The 21,344-nt window shown below is 35.4% G+C and overlaps 1 protein-coding gene across 1 annotated transcript in view; it reads left to right on the top strand.

The window, feature by feature from the left end:
- Fkbp14 (peptidyl-prolyl cis-trans isomerase Fkb14) overlaps positions 1-21,344 on the top strand; it is a 79,702-nt gene that overhangs the window by 56,966 nt on the left and 1,392 nt on the right. Inside the window, exons 3-4 of the mRNA XM_067775003.1 lie at positions 16,966-17,054; positions 17,158-17,345. Coding sequence (XP_067631104.1) covers positions 16,966-17,054; positions 17,158-17,345 — 277 coding nt within the window. The remainder of the gene's footprint in view (positions 1-16,965; positions 17,055-17,157; positions 17,346-21,344) is intronic.

The following is a 21,344-nucleotide window of genomic DNA, read 5'->3' as shown; positions in this document are numbered from 1 at the left end:
TATGCTTTTGGACTCACTCCACTTATTGTTGTTGTTATAGTGAATAAAAAATTTCACATTCCACCACATTTGTTTCGCATGCTACGTACAACATTTTTTTTTTTTTTCACATCATTTCTGTAGAATCGGAATCGAAGCTTATCAAATATTTAGGTGCAAATTTAAATAAAACCAAAAAATCGCAATGCAGACGAGCAGGAAATATGCTGAAAAATGGTTGGGAATAAAAAGTATTTGTTTAATAAAAAATGTAATGTCGGGTTAACCTCCATTGACTTTATGATAATATACGCGGCAGGATGCGTATCTGAATACTTATGGACTCATTTTCAATGTTGATGTGTGTTTGTTAATCTAAAATTTTCAACATCTCTATGTACACGTACGGATTTAAAAGAAAGCGGTAAAAGGTTGTAGTATTATAGTGGCAGCTCGGACGGGAGACTATTCGAGTGTAGAACTGACTAGTTTTTTCTTTTAAGCGGTACCCACTTATACCTTTTCTCTACAATTCTACATACCTTGGACCGCATATAGCATTATTTCGACGTCGGATGCACGTTGAGCTCTAATAAGCTAGGGCAGTCATCCTCTCGTCAAGAAATTAATGCGTGCCTCACGTACCAGCAACCCGTTTGCGATCTATCTCTTCAGCAACATGTGTTGCTGGTCACCCTGCCCGAAGATAAATGGCCAAGCGTCTTTCTTCCCTCCTTCGCTGTTGAGTGAAGTGTTGACATTCCAAGAAAGTACGCTGTATGTCGTATATATTTTCACATAACCGAAAGCACGAGTTTTCAACCGTTCGCATTTCGTAACTTCAAATATTGTGTCAGCTAGAAATCGACTTATCCATGGTTCGGAAATTTATTCCATGCTACTCTGCTGTTCCTACAGTACTGCCACTCTACTGTTTTTGCCCGCGTTAGATGGATTCCTCTCCTGCCTGTAAGCCAACAACATATCTATCTGCTTCTGCGACGATTTCATTCCTTTTCTCCCCTCAACTAGAAAATATATCGTTTTGATTCCTGCAACTATTGGGACGGCTTCTACGGAGAACGTGCAGTAAACTGAAGCAATCATCAGGGTCCCCCTAAATTTAAACTAAGTTGGCGCAGCTCTGTACTTTCAGTGTTTCAATGAATTTGGACTTATTTCGCGAACATTTTGAGATCATTTCTTTTTTTTTGTTTTTTTTTTTTTTTTATAGGGCCACTTCGACAATATTACATTGCGGGATCACTTCGATATCTTTTCAGTATATATATTTTTTTTTTTGTAATATTCTTCCGACTGCTCCTGGAACCATTTGGCGCCCCGAAATGGTCCAAAGTGATCGCAAAGTTTTATTGAAATTTGACCGTAAACATGGCCTGAAGGTTATCCCGAAATATGGCTCGAAAACTTTCAAACTGTTCTCGAAAAAATGTTTGCATTCCAAATTTGAAATTCTTATTTAGTTTTAAATTGGTTAGATGCATAATCTTGAAGTAAATTTTTAGACAAGAAAATTTTTTAAATCAACTAAAACATTTCTTACGTCTTCTGTTTCTTCACGTATCACATTTTCCACGCCATTTGGGACATTTAAGTCGAATATGATTATCACGTGAGATCCAAAAGCAAGGTCACTAAATGACTGTGGTTGTTGTGCATACAGTGAGCCATAAAATTGCGTGACTGTGATTATTGTGGTCTAAATGTTGTCCGCCATGGTAAAGGGGAAGCTTGCTGGCCACACAATCAGAAAGTGCTCGACAGAAGTTAAGAGAACAACGAACATCAAAAATACTTGGTGGTTTTGAGTTTTCGGAACATGAATTGCAAATCTCTGAACTTGTTTTGTCTTTTTCTGAATTTCATATAGAAATATTGAAATTGAACCGCAATTTTCTGAATTTCAATAGTAATTTTCTGAACTAAATAATAAAAATTCTAAGGTTTCTTTTTTCTCAATTTTAAATGAAAATGAATTTCAATTGAAATGTCTGATCTTTTAAATAAAATGTTCTGAATATTAATTCTAACTGAGTTTGAAATGTTAATTCTGAATTTGAATTACAGTTTTCTGAACATGAATTGTATTTTTTTATATGGAATAAATGCCTTAAGCTTGAATGGCATTTTAATTTTTTTACATTTTTTTCTTAAAATCATTGTTGTTTTCTTTACTCAAAAGGAAACTTCTATTTTTTTTTCTATATAAAACGGAAATTTTGAGTTTGAATTGTTGTTTTTTGGAAATTTTCTGAATATGAATTGTGTTTTTCTAAATTTGAAGTGATAATCTGAATTTAAATTATAAATTTCTCTACTCAAATTGGAATTTTCCAAATTTGGAATGAAAATTCTTAGCTTTTTTTCAACTTGAAGGAACAGTTCTGAAGATGAATTGAAATTTCCTGCATGAAAAGGAAATTCGGAACTTGTTTGCAAATCTCTGAACTTGAATTGTCTTTTTCTGAATTTGAAATAGAAATTCCGAATTTGAATAGAAAATGGAAATGGTGTATATGAATTAAAATGTTTAAAATTTGAAATTGAAATGCTCAACTTTTTTCAATTGTAAGCGATAATTCTGAATTGTAATTTTCTTAATTAAAAAAAAAAAACAGAAATTTTAATTGCAAATCTGTGAACTTGCAATTTAATTTTCTGAGTTTGAAGTCTTAATTCTAGAGCTTACGATTTCTTCTCGAACACAGGCGAGATTTTCGAGACCCGAATCGCAATATTTCATTTTTTTACGAGACATCAAAAACGCGGCTTCTGGCGAGATTCTCGAATCTCGAATTATTCGTAATACTCGCGATCTTCTCGACTTTCATTCACGCTACATTGACAATATTCTATACATTTCGGGGATTGTTACTTTTGGTTTTGCGGACATTTTGGCTTGTGCTCCAGAAGAAATCGTAAGCTCTATATAAAGCAGCCCATGAATCGATTAAGTTGAATGTCGAGAATCTCACGAGCCTTACGAGTAATTTGAGATTCCAGAATCTCGCGAGCCTTACGAGTAATTCGAAATTCGAGAATCTCGCGAGAAGGCGAGACTCGCCAGAAATCTCTTCTTGAACATGTTCGATAAATCATAAGCTCTAGTTAATTCTGAATTTGAATTACAATTTTAGGAACATGAATTGTATTTTTTTTATATTTTGGAGTTTGAATAGAAAATTTCTTAACATGATTGTAGCTTTCTGTACTCAAAAGAAAACATTTAATTTTTTCTTGTGGTTTTTTTTGGGAAAATTTCTGATAATGAATTGCGTCTTTCTAAATTTGAAGTGATTATCTGAATGTAAATTATAAATTTCTCTACTCAAATTGGCATTTTCCAAATTTTGAATAAAATACTTAGCTTTTTTTCAACTTGAATGGACAATTCTGAAGATGAATTGAAATTTCCTGCATGAAAAAGAAATTCAGCACTTGAATTGTAAATCTCTGAAATTGAATTGTATTTTTCTGAATTTGAAATATAAATTCAGACTTTGAATAGTATTTTTCTGAATTTAAAATTTTAATGTTGTAATTGAATTGTAATGTTTAAAATTTGAAATTCAAATGCTCAACTCTTTTCAATTGTAAAAAATTGAGATTTGAATTGCAAATCTGTGAACTTGCATTTTTGTTTTCTGTTTTAAATATCCTAAAATTCAATTAACACTTTCTGGGCTTGAATTGTAATTTTTTGAAATCAAAATAAAAATGCTGATGCTTCAATCTCAACTTGGAATAATAATTTTTAATTTAATTTCTGAGCTTTTAATGAAATTTTCTGAATATGTGACGCACACCTACATCAATAAGGAGCTAACTCAAAAATCTTAAATTTTGAAACTATGAGTACCTACGTGCTTCAGAATGCAATACCTACCGAACTGTATACTCGATTTACCAATACCTCCAATAAACAGCAAGAAAAGACTGGGTAAGAAATAAAAATTGGCATTGGCGCATAGGAGGAAGTCAGTTTGTAAGTCAGTTTTTCGCCTTTTCTGATCATTGCGATATGTAAATATGTGGAACGTTTCTAAATTTGAATTGCAACATGAATTGTAATTTTCTAAACTGAAAATGGAAATTCTGTGCTGTTATTGAAATGATCTGAATATGAAATTAAATTTAAATTGTAATGTTTTGAATATGAATTCTTAAGCCCACGTGCAGAACGGCAAATTATTTTTTAGTTCAGAGTTAATTTAAAAAATTTGTCAAAAATGTATGAGTTTAACCCTTGTCGGCTTAACTCTGAAATAAAAAACAATTTGTCACTCCGCAAGTGAGCCTTAGTAAATTTATTCTGAAAATATATATTTCAGACCTAATAAGAAAATATGTGTATTAGGGCGGGTCAAATTGTATGGGGAAAAATGGGGGGAAAAGAAACTTGAGGTGCACATCCAGTTTCTGAATCTATGGGTCATACTGAGTAATATTGTACATGGGACCATAGGTCTGAAATGAATTTTGAGCCTCCTTAATTTTGTTAGAAAATTTTATATCCCAATCCGAATCCGAATTTGACATTTATTTTCATGTATTTTATTTGTGAGAGCCGCTATTCGAATTGAAATATAAAATTCAGAAACTTGAAGTGTCCTTTCAACAATAAATTTTACTCACCCTAATATATATAAAATTGAAAAAAAAAATTGTAAACTACTGTTCCAAAAATTTGGCAGCGCACTGTTCCTACTTGTTCGTGCTGCTGTGTGTCCGTAACTAAAGTACTCTTCAGCTCTATTGCCACTTGTTTGATTTTTTGCTGTCTTCCTTACTGGAGGGTTCTTAAATATTTTATTTAGCTCTCCTGGGCTTTGTAACAATTCAAAAATATTATATTTGAATTTTGCATAGAGTACATGGCGCCTTTTCACTTGCGACACTGTTTGTATGTAAGAGCTTAAGTACGTATTAGTGTGTGTGCGCGCCTAAGTGTATGCCTCCCGCAATGATGCAGCTTTAATGTCAAGCGCGCATTTTATACGCTAAAATGCCACGAAATTGTGGCAACTGAAAAAAAGTGTCTCCCCCGACTCCTTTTTGTATGAGCACACCATGGTGAGTGGTGTGCATGCGAATGTGTCTTAAGGTATTTTTCAGTTGTTTTTATGTTTTTTAAACTTACAAATCCCTTGATGGCAAACAAGAAACCATAGCAAAAAAAAAAAAACAAAAAAAACAAAAAAAGCGAAAAAAACAAATTTGCAGTTATGTTATTCATTTATTTGACATTTTGTTTATTTAAGTGTTTTTTGAATTTTTAGATAAATCCAAAAACAAAAGAATTACACATTCTAGCGCGGTGGAGTGTAAATCATCGTGTGAATTTTTATTGCATGATATGCTGTGAATTTCTAGTATGATGTAAATAAATGTTTTTATGTATGTTTGCACATATGTTTGGTACACTTTTTTCATGTTAGCTGCGCAACGAATCATACTCATTTTTTAAGTAATGCTGTAAAATTTCTCTGTCGGTATCTTAGACGATTGTACTCCATACGTGCTTCTCCCGCTTGTTTGTGGCAATTTTGCGCTTATTTCGTGCTATTTCTCGCATGTCCAATCACATCATTAGTATTTCATTTTTATACCCAGCTGTAGTTGTGCAGATGGTATAGATTCGCATTGAAAACAGGCAATATCGAATTACAACCATGCATACTTTTTCATACTAAAAATTTCGTAAAATGATAAAACTGTGATAATTTATGATCAATGCATTTATTCTTTGACGTGAGCAGGGCCGTACCGGAGGTCGTGGGGGCCCTTGTGCAAAATTCACAGGAGGCGGTTATACGACACAAAAGGTTTTGCTTGTAGGATATTTTTATATTATGTTGCATACATAGTTTCTTTACATACTTTTTTACAGCCAGTAGTACTACTTGTGTCGCTAATCACCAAGTGATTAGCGGTACAAAAAAATAAATATTCTTATATCAATACATTTGACTAGTAAATTAATGAATAATACTCAATGTAAAATCTCAAAAACATTATAACTTCAAAATTTCTTGCACATATTGTGAGTTTCTTGTGTCTCTCATTCTAGATAGGACTGCCAGTCCACTTAATCGTTCATTACCCATCGAACTTCGCAGATAATTTTTGATCAAGTTTAATTTAGAAAACGGTCGTTCAGCGGTGGCAGTTGTTGCTGGGATGGTCAAGAACATTATGCAAGCAGTATAAACATCTGAAAAATTTTATATCAATGAACTGTTTCAATTACAACCATTGGATTGAAAATTCCCATAATTTAGTGTATACATTTTTCGGTGAAACTTTTGCGACTCGGGGGTTTGGGGGCCCTGGTGCACCACATCGCTTGCACCAGCCTCGGTACGGCCCTGGACGTGAGCTATAAATTAAGGAAATTTTTCGAAAACGGAGATTTCGAAAACTGGAAAAAAGCGAGATAATTCATTAACGAATATGTACTGTTAAACTGATGAAACTGCGCCAATAGAATCATCTTTTGGCGCGAAATTTAAATTAAGTAAAACCTTTGGAAAATTTTTTGTTAACGAATATGGAAAAAGTAAAAGAACTATCTACCAAATGCTGATTTGATGAATAGATTGCCCTTCAACGCAAGTTACAAAATAAGTAAAATTTCTCGATGTTGAAATATTCGAAAACTAGAAAAAGCTAGATTATTTAATAACGAATACTGGTAGGCTGGCGAAACCTGGCCTATAGACTCATTCTTTTACCCATGTTACGAATTCAGCTAACTTTTAGAAATTTTTTCGAAGTCGAAAATTTTGGAAACAGAGAAAAAGTGAGATATTTCATTAACGAATACTGATAAACTGGTGGAGGGCCAATGAATTGATTCTGTGATGCAAGTCACAATTTATATAGGATTTTTGAAAAGTTTTCGATGTCGAATAATTCCAAAACTGGAAAAGTAGAAAAAGTAAGATAGCTCATTAATGAAAACGTATAAACTGATGAAACTGAACTTTGACTTACGTCACAACATACGTAAGATGTTGAAAAAATGTTCAATATCGAAATTTTAAAAAGTCAGATAACTCATTTATAAATACTGATCAACTGCTGAAATGCATTTTTAGACGCAAGTTCAAATAAAATAAAATTTTGGAAATTTTTTCAATTTCGAAGATTGCGAAAACGGGAAAAAGTTTAGATAACTCATTACCGAGTGCTGATAAACTGATGAAACTGGGTTAGTGAATTGATTGTTTCACGCATGCTACAAATTAAGCAAGATTTTGGAAAATTGTTCGATGTCGAAAATTTCGAAAAATGCAAAAAGGAAAATCGTGAGATAATTCATTAAGAAATACATACTAATAAACTGATAAAAGTGGGCTAATGAATTGATTCTTTGACACAAGTAAAAAATTCTAATGATTTTGGATAGTTGTTCGATGTCGAAATTTTCGAAAACTGGTAAAAACAAAAAACAGGGGATAACTCATAAACGAATTCTGACAAACTGGGGAAACTGCGCTCCTTTGATGCAAGGTACAATTTCGTATGATTTTTGAAAATCGTTCGATGTCGAAAATTTCGAAAACTGGAAAAAGTGACATAGTTCACCAACAAATACAAATATACTCATAAAACTTGGCCAAAAGCTTACTCCTTTGCGCAACTTATAAGTTATGTAAGTTTTAAAAGTTTTTCAAAGTTGAACATTTCGATATACGGATAAAATGAGATAACTTATTAACGTATTTAATAAGCGAGACATGCTCATATTGCTTTATACAAAGTTTGCAAATGGCAATGGTCACTAGGACGTGTTTCTGAATTTCACTTCCTCACCAGCTAGCTTCTCGGGAGCTGAGTATTGAACTCCAGATCTCCAACATTCATACTTTATACTAGTGTAAAGGCAGATGCCTTTAGCCACTCAGCCATATGAACTCCCCGCTGCTCGCTTTGCAATTGGTCTCCAAGTATTGCCTCTTTCTTCCTTTATTCACCACTTAGGTACATACTTATTTTGCTTTTAATCCTAATTGTGTAGAATAGTTAATTATAGGTGCGCTACAAGAGCTTAGTAACATTGGGTTTATAGCATTGCGTATATAAGAAGTACTTCCGCTGTTCAGTAAATATATATAAATAAATAAATAAAAATATTATCATCTGTATTTAATTAGAAACATGTCCTAGTGCCGTTTGTAAACTTTGTAATTTTTCTCAAATATCAATAACTTATTAACGATTACTAATAAACTGAAGAAATTTTGCTAATGGATTGATCCTGTGACACAAGTTAGCGATTTGTAGTGTTTTCATTAAATATCTACAACTGGGTATACAATTTAGAGTTTCACCACAACTTAAATTTCTTACTTGCTTTATATGTATATATGCAACTGTGTACATATATAGGTAAACTCTTGTAATTTGGAATAGGTCTTTATTACAAATTCGAATTTGTTTGCGATTTACAGTTTTGCTTTTCTACTCTTTCCTACTACTACTGAATATTATAAACAAGGGTTAAATGTCGCTTCAAAATCTCACTAATACCCATAGATTTATGGTTTAGACCACGATAATTGTTATATTCGCTACGTGTTATAAATACGCTAACAAATTGACGATTGATAGGTGCGAACTACCTCAATAAAAGCACACATGTCATTTATCTAAACGAGCAAACACAGAGTTTCACGGATTTCAGGTACTTTACCGTTTAAACGAACTGCCTCATCAGTTTTTACTGGTATATGAGAAATTCCCAGCAAGTAGGGGTTCAAAATATACCAGCGGTGAAGCCTTTCTGTCATACCAGCCGACTAAAATACAAATCACGTACCCGTGTTGTGCGCTGGGCTACATTAACAACCCGTCACAACAAGCTCTGAATTTCTTTAGTCACAATTATTTAAGGGCATATAAATTCCGGACTCTTACAGGAGGCATAAGCTGACATCGACGTCATTGAGGAAGCACGATGGACGGATCAAAGGGTGCGCAAGGAAAGGGAGGCCCACTGTTTGGCAAGTTCAGCGTCGACGATATAAAATCTTTCCAGGGACTGGGGTTAATTGACTTCGCCGCTACTCGGAATATGTTCATCTGCAGTACCAAGCTCCAGCATAAAAAGATACACTACCTCCTATTCGTAAATCACAAAACTAAATCGAACACCACCACCGGCCACCGTGGTGTGATGGTAGCGTGCTCCGCCTATCACACCGTATGCCCTGGGTTCAACTCCCGGGCAAAGCAACATCAAAATTTTAGAAATAAGATTTTTCAATTAGAAGAAAATTTTTCTAAGCGGGGTCGCCCCTCGGCAGTGTCTGGCAAGCGCTCCGATTGTATTTCTGCCATGAAAAGCTCTCAGTGAAAACTCATCTGCCTTGCAGATGCCGTTCGGAGTCGGCATAAAACATGTAGGTCCCGTCCGGCCAATTTGTAGGGAAAAATCAAGAGGAGCACGACGCAAATTGGAAGAGAAGCTCGGCCTTAGATCTCTTCGGAGGTTATCGCGCCTTACATTTATTTTTTTTTTTTTAAATCGAACACCTAGTACGTGCCGAGCTCAATATTATACAAGCAGAACGACCCTCTGCTCGAAATATCTATACTGATTTAACAAGACCGAGAATAGTGAAAGCATATTAGATTGTCAATTAGAACTGTACATTGGACAGTGAACCGCCCCTATATTTGTAGCTTACGTTGAGAGTGCAAAGAAAATTATTTTGACTTCGTTCTTTTACATCCAATTTTTGAAATTGGCATAACATTATTTTGGTCTTAAGAAGCTCTATATACCCTCCCTTGACCTTTTGAGCTTTGAAGTCATTTCCATATATTTGTATGCTAAACTAGTTCTATCCCCTTAAAGTAGGCTTCCGTTTTCATTAAACTATGAAAACACGGCTTGTACAGCAATAGGAGTATTCTCTTTGTCTATAAACCATAGAAAATGTAGAAATTTTTCCATTTTACTGTGAAAAGTATTCTACACGCAACAACAAAATACATTTGTGAAATTTACGAAACACTTTGTATGAATTTTGGATTTGGGACTGGGGCAGGGATTGGAAATAAGGAATGAAGAGGAATAAGAAGAACTAGAAATAAGAATAAAGAGGGAAGGAGAAAGAGATAGAGTTAGGCGAAGATGACGAAGAGATGGGGAAGGAGGGGAAAAGAAAGGGAGCTAGATCGAAAAGACGGGGAGGTAGAAAGAGACGCAGAGAAATAGAAAGACAGAGAGAGGAAGAGTGAATAAAAAAATTAGGAAAAGGGAGAGAGGGGGAGGGAAATTATTAGGTAAAAACTTCATAAAAGTAATGCAGATAGAGTAAAGTTACGGCAGATCAACGTCGGCCGAGTCTGCTAGTATCAGTCACGATAAAACTATATGAATGTAAAACCAATCCCTCTTCTCGGCGGCCATAATTGTTTTTTGATTTAAAAAAAAATTTTAAATCACTCTCTTGAACTTTGTGGAAAAATCAAATGAAAGAAAACACAATAAAAAATGTGTTGATTTGTCATTTTTCACATTTTTAAATGTTAAATAAATAAAAATGTATATTAGTCGAAAATTGTACTTAACAAATTGTTTTAAAATCGATTTATTTAGGTCCGCCGAGCCGTAGAAAAAAGAATACTCCAAATTGGAAGCTAGAATATAATATGTGAGCTGGAAAGTCTGGAATGCGGCTGACCGTTATGATTCCGTGCCCATCAAAAAACTTCTCTCTAACGACTGCAAATTCTGGTCTGTAATAAAAAAATATCTTACTGTTTTTGTTATGAAAACAAAACCAAAATAAAAAATATAAATGTGAGAGCAGTGAGAATTAAAAAAAATTTAAACTTCATTTGCTTCTCACCGGTTCTACTTGGTAATATTTTTATCATGGTATCAAAATAGATTTTCAGAGATCTATAACTTGTACTTTGCTGGACTAAAATTTATTCGGTTACAAAACTGCGCTTTCAAAAAAATTCAGAGAACTCCAAAAAAGAAGTGCGAAATTTCATAAAATTCTCTCAAATTTTCGAGTTTTTTCGAAAACATTTACATAGTTACAAACTTTATAGAAGTTTTTTCTTAAATTATTGACAAAAGAAAAAATTTAACTGACGAAATTTTTTAAAAATCGCCACTGCCAGTTTTCTGTTTGCTACTGTATATGATACAAAAAAAATTCCGAAATCCTCACATCTTGAGCTTCGAATGTAAGGGTGGTATTTGAAACTTTTTTTAATTTCTTAGGGGGGTTGACACAGTATCAAGGGAATAAATGATAAAAAGCACTCTAATCAAAACCATTTTTTGAAGTCGTCATGGATATCAAAGAAGGTTCGCCAGCCCTGGTCTAGGATATCGAATTATTAAAATACTCAGCTTGCACCAGAAGAAAGTTATTTAAGAATCCCCATCTCTACTGAGTTGCAGTCGGCAGTGTTCCTCATCTTATTAAACATAAGCAATCATTAAACAACAATTTAAAAAGTTTTTCAAATAAAGAGTTCATAAATTCATTTACTTCCTTATCCTTATTTACTTACTTAAAATTCATATTACAGCTCTCTTCCTTACGTTTAAACTAATTCTTTTGTGTGATAATTTTTATTTACTTGCACTAAAGTGTCGTTTGTTGTTTTCGCTGGCATTCCCGCCGGTGTAGTTTTCATTTTTCAGCGTAAAGTTTTTCAACTTTGCTGTTGCTTGTGAAATTCGCAACAAAAACAATGTTTTGTAAACTTTTTCACCCTGACATTGCTTATTTGTTATGTAAAACAAATTGTTGTTTAGTATTTTTATTTTTGTTAAAATTTTTTTTGCAGAACTTTTTTAACAATTTAGCTACATGTGCTCAGCATGTCATTCCTTAATTGGCGATTGTAGGATTATATTGTGACGAATATTAGTAACAGTAAGTGATACTAAGTAAATAAAGCCACAACAACAATAAAGCAAGCTACCACACTTGTATGTACGTAAAAAAATTAATCATCATGTACACACATACATACAAGCAGCAGAGAGATACTCACAAACGCATGTCATCATCAGCTACTACTTCGCTCCCATATACACATGCATATGGTTACACACTACAAATACACGGCGAATGGCTGGTGACCAGGTAGGGAATTCTAGAAGAAGCAGCAGAAGCTGAGTAGTCCGTAAACAGTTTGATTTAAGCACGCTATCAGTTGCGAAGTACTTTCAAAGTAGTCTAATAAATACCATTTGTAATACAGAGTGTTGGAGTGTTTTATTCAATAGTTTAGTGACACGAGCGTAAGCAGAAGGTTTCAAATAAGCGGAATTTCCCTAAATCCGTTACAATATTGTTCCTTCTGTTGAAAAGCGCGCTCATCAAGACAGTATTAGGTGTGGAAAACTATCGTCGATATATCGATGGATTTTAGTAGGTCTTCTTTACAATCGATTATTTAACTAATCGAATAGTTGAGTAAGAACATTTGCGTTCATTGAAAATCGACTAGCTGGTATTCGATTTCAACATAGCATGCAATCGACGAACATCATTATTCGAATGCTAGCTTAGGTTCATACATCAAGTGAAAAATCTTTCTCTTCCTCCATTGCCGTACCTACCTGTCAAATAAGTACTGACAGGGAGAACGGCTGTCGCAAATGGCCAGAGATTGGAAGAAAAGTTTGTTTTTTGCTCGAGGGTAATATTGAAGTGTCATGAATTGCTCATTTGTGTTTCAAAGCAACATTTGACTTAAATGTGTCTACAAAAAATAAAACTACGTATTCATATTAATTTTTAAAATCTGGTTAATAGAGGAAATATGAGCAGCCGGTTAAGCAAACATTTTAAAATATGTAAATAATGCAATGTACCAGCCGTCTACGAAAGTGTTTGAAAAACATTATTGAGCAAATGATTTAAATAATCAAACAGCGTTTTAGCAGGTGATCCAGGGTGTTTACTATAGTGAACGTTTTCGATTCGCCACTTGTATGAATTCATAATGGCCTACGTTTTCATAAATACAATTTTTTGTCATACAAAAACTAGGTTTAAAAGTTTCATAAGTTCATAAGCTCAATTTATTGCCATAAAATAAAAAAAATCATACGTTTGCTGCAAAATGAGTTTCTGGAAACGTACAGAGTTTATTTTCTAGTTTCGGGGATGCCAAAGATGCAAAGTACAAAATATGTGAGCTGCAGTAAGGTACCAATAACTCCACAACGTCTTAACGAATCGCAGAACTCGTCAATAAATTACGAAAACAAAAAAGTATGCCAATAGTCGTCTCTGCAGTTAGTCGAATGGTAACAAGTAGTCAAATAATTATAAACGATTATTTTACTAAACAATTTCTGCTAGTCGACTATACGATAAGTCGGGTATCAAGAGCAATATTAAGTAGGTCTAATGAATAAAATATTTTAGGTTATTTCAAAATTCTGACCATTAAAACCGTGGGAGAAAAAACTTGGATTTAAATGCACTGGTCCTATGATAGTCTCGAGATAACTATGAAAATAGTGCTGTAATTATTCGGATATATTCAAGCACTACTCCCAAAAACTATTCCTATATGATCCGGGAGTAATTCCGAAATGTAATTAATTCCGAAATCAATCTGGAATCAGTACCCAAATAATCTTAAAGTGATCCCAAAAACAATACTTATATGATACCGATAGATCGAATGATCCGATGATGTGTTCCTAAATAATCCGGTTATAGTTTCGAAACTGAAACAGTAATGAAATAGTACCCAAATAATCTAAAAGTGATATCAAGAACAAACTTAAAATGATTCCGAAATTATGCCGCAACTATCCTAAGTTCCGAAAAAAATACGAAAATTATCCAGAAATCAGTTCGAAATTGTTCCGAGGTAGTCCCGAAATGAGTTTTAAAAAAAAATACTAAAAAATAGTCCCTAATCTTTAAGTTGTCCTAAACGGACTCAATGGAAATTATCCCGAAATTATAATGATACTGTGCCGAAATAGTACCGATTTAGCCCTTGAAAATAAAAGAAGAAATTGCCCCAATGTGGTATCGAAGTAATTTTGAAAGAGCCTCAACAGCCCCGAAGTAAGAGTCAGTTAGCTCAGAATTGCCTAGACGACTAATTATAACGTATTACAAAAGCGGTGATGAGATTATTAATCGGAGGTTTGGCTGCCACTGCTCGCATTTTTAATGTTGTCAAGACCTCGGTGGCCCATATATTAAATATCATTGGTCTGGGATAATATTACTAGACTAGTTTGTGTTCAAGCAGACAAAAAAAATAAAGGGACATGGTTAAGTTAACTCAGCATGTTATCCTCATCATTTTGGTATACTTATTGGTTGTTCTATCACTTCTCTTTAAGGGCTTACTATATGCAAGAATAGGTTCAAACTTAAGATACCAAGTCATTTTCGAGAAGAACTCTTTACAAAATCGGAGTCCCTTAAAAAATAGCCAGTAGATTATTGCATGCTATTGACTATCTGTGTTGCAAATTTAATTCAAATACATCCAGCCGTTCTTGGCCATAAAGACAAACATAGACCCCTCATATTTTTTTCATTTTTATTTCGGTTCTCAGCCAATCTGCACAATTCAGGCCATTTAGTTACCGGAGAAAGGTTTTCCGTACACAATTTTCACAGGGTATCTGGAAATTTCTCTCTGACAAGGATAGCTAGGATCGGTTGGTAGGGTGGCTCACCACTTGGTAGTCGCAAATGAGAGAAACAAAACCATTCTGTATCATACCTCTTCCCAGTTTATCTAGGCACCAACCCGCTCCCACTCCACTATGGTATTCCTTCCACTTAGCGATCCGTTTGTAAATAAAGCCGGACGTATTGCGATTGATACTGTTATATCTTTTACTGAGGGCATATTTGAGTTCAAATTCTAGATATCTTGCATTGACGTACATAAAACCGCCTTCAGCCAAAAAAATGTATTCTTTGTTATGCCAGCTTTAAATACGGCGAGCTAAGCTTCATTCATAACAACAGAAAATTATGCCATCTTAAGGTATTTTGCAAATTTATCACAAACCGCAGAGGTAGGTACACTTTCTTAGTTACAAGGTATGCCACAATAACGGTTGTTTTTCATAAATTCTTAAGAAGCTATAATCGAGCTAAACAGGCAGCAGGCAGGAAGCATCCAATACGCTACAACAGTGTCCCCCACCACTTTGATGACACTTGGTTGACTGTTGTTTTGAACGATGGTTTCGAGTTGTTCCCCTTTCGCGTATTGCTCTTCAATTTTTTATTAGTGACATGCTTTGGCTACGTTCATATGTAGATGAGTCTAAGGATGCTCGCGAGCATTTTGTTTTTCTTATTTTATTATTGTTCTTATTATTTATATCGCCGTTTGGTTTGATGGAGTATATCGCACTCAATTATTATCAAATATGCACCTCTTCGCTTGTTGTCATAGCATGTAAAGCCTTGGCTATCTATGATGGTGGCGCTAACTTGACTGAATATAGCATTTTTATTTGCCAGCAAATGCTCCCTTTTTGGCATTGGTTGAGGGGATTCCATACTCAGCTCCGTTAATTCTACGTGGTGCTTTCTTTAACACCTCATCATGAGTATATAAATTTTAATATAATGTGAATATTTGTACGTACATAATGTAAACCCCTCTCCAATTTTTAATCGCATCATAAATTTCCAGATAACATAACTACATTGGTTTATGATGAATTGTTTTGTTAGCTCTAGCAAACGCATATCTACATATCAGTTATTAATTGTTATAAGGATGTTTATGACATAAATTTTGATATCTCAACATCTGAGAATAGCTTAAAGAGCGTTTTTAGGAGTTTTAGCGATGTTTATGGTCCTTTGCCAGGTAGAGATCTGGACGGCAGCACCATAACGATACTAGCTGGATCATATTGTGAACGGTTTGGTATGACCACGTTGAGCCTTCAAGGTCTAATCCCCAACTTCCCTGAGGAATGTGGGGTCGCCAGAGCTTTGCCTACTAAATAAAAAGCACTCACGAATTGTCCCTGGAGCCTTCTTACGAAACGTATGCTCACGAATTGTCCTCGAAGCTTTCGGACAGGAGGAAAATTACGATTTCCATTGTGTTGGACCATAGGGATGTTGCCGTTAGAGGAGTTGGTTACGTATTACAGTTGAAAAGATGTAGGGGTATCCTGTGAAGACACATCCCATGCAGGGCATACATCACACATGTTTGGTGATTCTAAAATTGGGCTAGAGTGACTACAGACTCTGTGGGAAGCAAAGCAGTAAAAACAGAAATCACGTAGAATAGACTAAGGACCTCATCGTTCTTATTCGTATTTAACCGCTCTGTTCTAAGAAGAGAAGAAGAAGACTATCTCAAGCAATTATCTGCTGTGGAACCGTCTTGGCCATACCGCCCTCCCACCCCTTATATCCATGAGGAACTTGGGGTCGACAGAGCCTCGCCTGCTAAAGAAACAGGACTCGCCACGGGCTGGTAAAGTTGACAATTGGGTTGGAAAAGATATACATTGCGCTGGTAACCCCTTGAAAGGGTTGCGCTACACAACTCCTTGAATCAGTTTGATATTTTAGTCGCCTCTTACAACAGACATACCTGCCGCGGGTATATTCCAAGCCCCCTAACCCGCTGGGTGCTATGTCTTCGAGTAATGTGCCATGATTGACTGATATACCGGCTAGACAGAGTCCAGGCAACCCAAAGAATAAACGTTAGAAATCCCCACACAACAATATCGACAAAAATTCTCTCTAATAATAGAGCATATACCGAATGGTGAAAATAAAAGCGCTTTGTCAAAATAACGTTCATATTTGGTCAGAATTCTGTGTCTGGATTGTTATTCGGAATTACTTAAATTTTTATTTTAAGTTGTAATATGTAAATCACGTTACAGTATTTAATAACAAGGCTTGTTTCAAAATCATAACAATTTTTTCTGTCTTGGCTTTGCAGTTTCGATCGCGAACAACCATTCACATTCCAAATTGGCGCTGGCCAAGTGATAAAAGGCTGGGATCAAGGATTGCTGAATATGTGTGTCGGTAAGTCAAAATTTTAACTACCATGGCTCGTACCTTTATACTAAATTTATATCATCAAAATAGTTTAATTCAATTTTTTAATTAAAATTTGTTTTTTCTACAGGCGAGAAACGTAAATTGGTCATTCCACCTGAGTTGGGTTATGGTGATCGTGGTGCCGGCAACGTTATTCCACCAAAAGCAACACTGCACTTCGATGTGGAATTGATCAATATTGGAAATACACCACCACCAACCAATGTTTTCAAAGAAATTGATGAGAACGGCGACAAGCAACTGAGCCGCGATGAGGTAAACCTTTATGTATGGATCGCACTTCTTTTCATCACTTAATTACTTACGTTAAGGCGTTACATAAACGTTTAATGGGAAGAGGTGATGGTGGTGATTATGATGGATAATAATAAATATTTATATGAATATTAAGGTGGTAAGGAATTCAATAACATTTTATACACCCTTTCGAGTGGTATGTTGGGTTTGTGGGTATGTCTTATCATACGACTTCAGAAAAACTAAATTTCAAATGAGATCGGCTCCGTTATTATCCTGCAGAAAATGTGGAAAACATTCATGCAAAGCGACAGTTTCGTACAACAGGTTTAATGACTACCTTCGAGCTGGAGCTCATCGTATGCAGAGCGGGACAGCTGTTGGCCACACTTGTACCAAAAGCGCTGAAGTCTGCGCTATGCATATTTAAATTTTTGAACTGGGGATAATTGTAGAACATTACAATACTAAGGCCCGGTTTTTCAGTACAAGTTCAGTTTTTCAGTCTACTTTAGCTGAAGTTTAAGCTGAGCTTAAGCGGCCAATCTGGCTGTGTTAAACTCTAGTTAACCTATCAGTTATTTGCGTTCATTCGAAATGGCGTCGAATATACCCAACAGCATTTGGGCTTGAGTGCCATTAGAACTCATGTTGATAAGTAGGCATAGTTCTAAAATCTCAAGAGTTGTTTCCAAACAGTGGCTCAGCTCGAGAACCATGGCGTACTCAGCAAAAGAGGGAATTTTTTATAAAAAAAAATGCTATTATTTAAGTTGGAAAAATTTAATTCCCAACTTGTGGTTCTCTAACTGGACTCGAATGAAAGATTCCATACCACAGTATTTTCACGAAAATAAAATAAAATATACATAATTTATTTTTGTTTAATAACGCTTCATTACTGTTTTCAACCAGGTGTTTATTTCTCACAATAAACAGCTGTTGGTTTTGGTGGTACCTGTTTGGGGATTTTGTTTTTAACTCCACCACAACTCGATATCCAATGTAGGATATCAACTGGAGAAATGTGTTAAATATTTATTTGAGAACTCAAAATCTCTCAAAGGTCGGAAAATAATTTAAGAATGACGTCTTAAGGAATGTATCGACGATGTAGATTCGAGAACTATACATTTTACAAAATTTCTCAAAGGTGGCATAGTTATTGGAGAATGAAGTTGAACTAGAGAACTATCTGATTTAAGAATAATTAAATAATGATGTTGGATATCACCTCCGGGACTAGATATATTTAGCTGGAGAAATTTTTTTTTTTCATGTTTGTTGGGTAAACAAAATCCAGCTGTTGCCGTATCTACAAATTATCTAGATAATAAAAAACCAATGTTGCCGCACAAAAAACTCTACCCCAAAGGCGGCCTTAAACTATGACTGAAAAACAGCTCAGTACTTTAACTGGAGTTTAAACTTGACTATAGTTTAAGCAAACTTAGTTTAGGCTTAGCTTAACCAACTACTGAAAAACCGGGCCTAAGTGTCAGTTTAAAGCACTGCTAGGGGTTAGTTCGGAACAAGTGCGAAGCGTTGCAGGGTCGTTAGCAAGCTTCAATGTATATTTTAAGAATGAAAAACTTCTCAGGGTAAATACATCTGCCTTCGCAGATGGGTATGTAGTTGCCATAGTCTCCAAAATTGTCGGTCCAACCAATTCGAGCAAATATTTAAAAGATACTCAGCCTTTACCCTCAGTAATATAAAAAGTCCCTCTGCAATCAGAAAAACAAGATAGTTTAATGTGCGCATCAACTAGATTGACTATTACCGCATTTCCATATTAATCATTCATTAATTGCCGCTTAAGATATTTGCGATATCTGAATCCAATTTGTAGCATCAAGTACGCTCAATTCGTCCTCCACGTCACTCCTTACACAGTTTACTCCTCCCGTTCCTCTGCTTTAAAATACGAGTGCTGAGAGAAACTCTCTCTGAACGTCGTCTTTCATTCTCATATTATGTCCTCGTCATCGGAGCCTTTGCGCTTTTATTCGTACACTCCCCGAAGGTTTTGGGAAGTGTTATCGATGTTGATAGTCCTTTGCCGGATTCAGATCCAGTACGTTCCGGTAACAAGCATCATTAAGGTACTAGCTTGACCATCTCGGCAACCATTTAGTATGACCACATGAAACCTTCCAGGCCAAACCGCCCTCCCAACACCAAGATCCATGGGTTCGATAGAGCCTCGGCTGTTAAAGAAACAGGATTCGCCACGAGTAGGTGAAGTTGATAATTGGGATGGAGAAGCTATAAATTGCGCTGGCAACCCCTGAAAAGGATTGTTTGTATTTTAGTCGCCTCTTACAACAGGCATATCCGCCATGGGTATATTCTAAGCCCCCTAACCAGCTGGGTAGTCTGTGCTAAATTTATACATGACCAAGAACCGGAGAACTTTTCTTTCGACTACTTTAAGGAGGTGATCAGTCTCTCAAGAGCTTACGCCTCGTGAATGTGCCAACTACCAAACCTACGGCGGCTTTATTCACAATGTTGAATTTGCAGATGTAGAAATCCGCGTCGATGGCGTTACTCTATCCTCTGTCGGCAACCTAAAATCGTGGCTGTGAATTTCGATAGCAGTTTCAACTTCAATATACATATAACCGCAATACCTCTCAAGTATGGAGCTGCAATAAACTCCGCAAATCTCAATTAGTATTGTCGTATCATCTTAGTGACGGAGATTCCCTTCGTAGGCGAAGAGGTCATAACAGGAATACGAGCGTAGTATTTGCCATACCTCTGCCGAGATGTGTCCCCTTAAGAAAAACTTGTTATATAAATTTTCTTACTTTTCCCGAATCTTGGACCTAGATCCTCGGTAAAGTAGGCGAGCACGCTACCTTCATATCGTTGTGGGCGCGGACTGAAACTATAGTTAAATAACAAATCTTGTAACTTTAAACGAGCAATTCTTGTTTGTTTGTATAGCCGAACGATCTCGGGAAAGGCTCAACCGATTTACATGAAATCTGGCACAGAGATAATGCATCACCTTCTACGACTTTCTACCTAAGTGTTGCCACTCAGAATGTTTCACAAGGTTGCCATTCAAATTTAAAAAAAATTGCATGAGATGTGCCGATATGGGTATCAAACGAAAGGTATTTCACTCCGCATTACAATAGGGGCATTTTCAAGTAGGGTTGCCATTTAGGGTTGCCACCTTTTCTAAATTTAAAAAAAATTGCATGAGATATGCCGATATGGGTATCAAGTGAAAGGTATTTCACTCCGCATTACAATAGGGACATTTTTGAGCATGGTTGCCACCTTTTCGAAATTTACAAAAAATTGCATGAGATATGCCGATATGGGTATCAAGTGAAAGGTATTTCACTCCGCATTACAATAGGGACATTTTTGAGCAGGGTTGCCATCTATTCGAAATTAAAAAAAGTTACATGAGATATGCCGATATGGGTATCAAACGAGAGTTTTTTCACTCCGCATTGCAATAGGGACATTTTTGAGCAAGGTTGCCATTTAGGGTTGCCACCTATTCAAAATAAAAAAAATTGCATGAGATATGCCGATATGGGTATCAAACGAAAGGTATTTCACTCCGCATTACAATAGGGACATTTTTGAGTAGGGTTGTCATTTAGGGTTGCCATCTATTCGAAATTAAAAAAAAATTGCATGAGATATGCCGATATGGGTATCAAACGAAAGGTATTTCACTCCACATTACAATAGGGACATTTCTGAGTAGGGTTGCCATTTAGGGTTGGGGTACTTGGACGGAATAGTACTCTACTTACTCATATTCTATTAAATCTTTAAAGGGGAACATTAAAGTTAAAAATCTTCGTAAAAAATCTTACGCATGATTCGACGTAATTTTAAATAGTTTTCTTTTAACTGAATAATTGCAATTTCTCACAGATTACTCTAAGAAAGATTTCTCAGCACAACGAAACGTTGCCGAGCAAAGCTCGGTCGCCCAGGTTCTTGTAGCCTAATCGTGAAATTTGTGAAAGTAGCTAACAG

Source organism: Eurosta solidaginis, chromosome 3 (genome assembly GCF_040869045.1).
Source record: "Eurosta solidaginis isolate ZX-2024a chromosome 3, ASM4086904v1, whole genome shotgun sequence".
Lineage (NCBI taxonomy): Eukaryota > Metazoa > Arthropoda > Insecta > Diptera > Tephritidae > Eurosta > Eurosta solidaginis.
The sequence above is the reverse complement of the archived record's forward strand: the minus strand, read 5'-3'. Positions and strand labels throughout refer to the sequence as shown.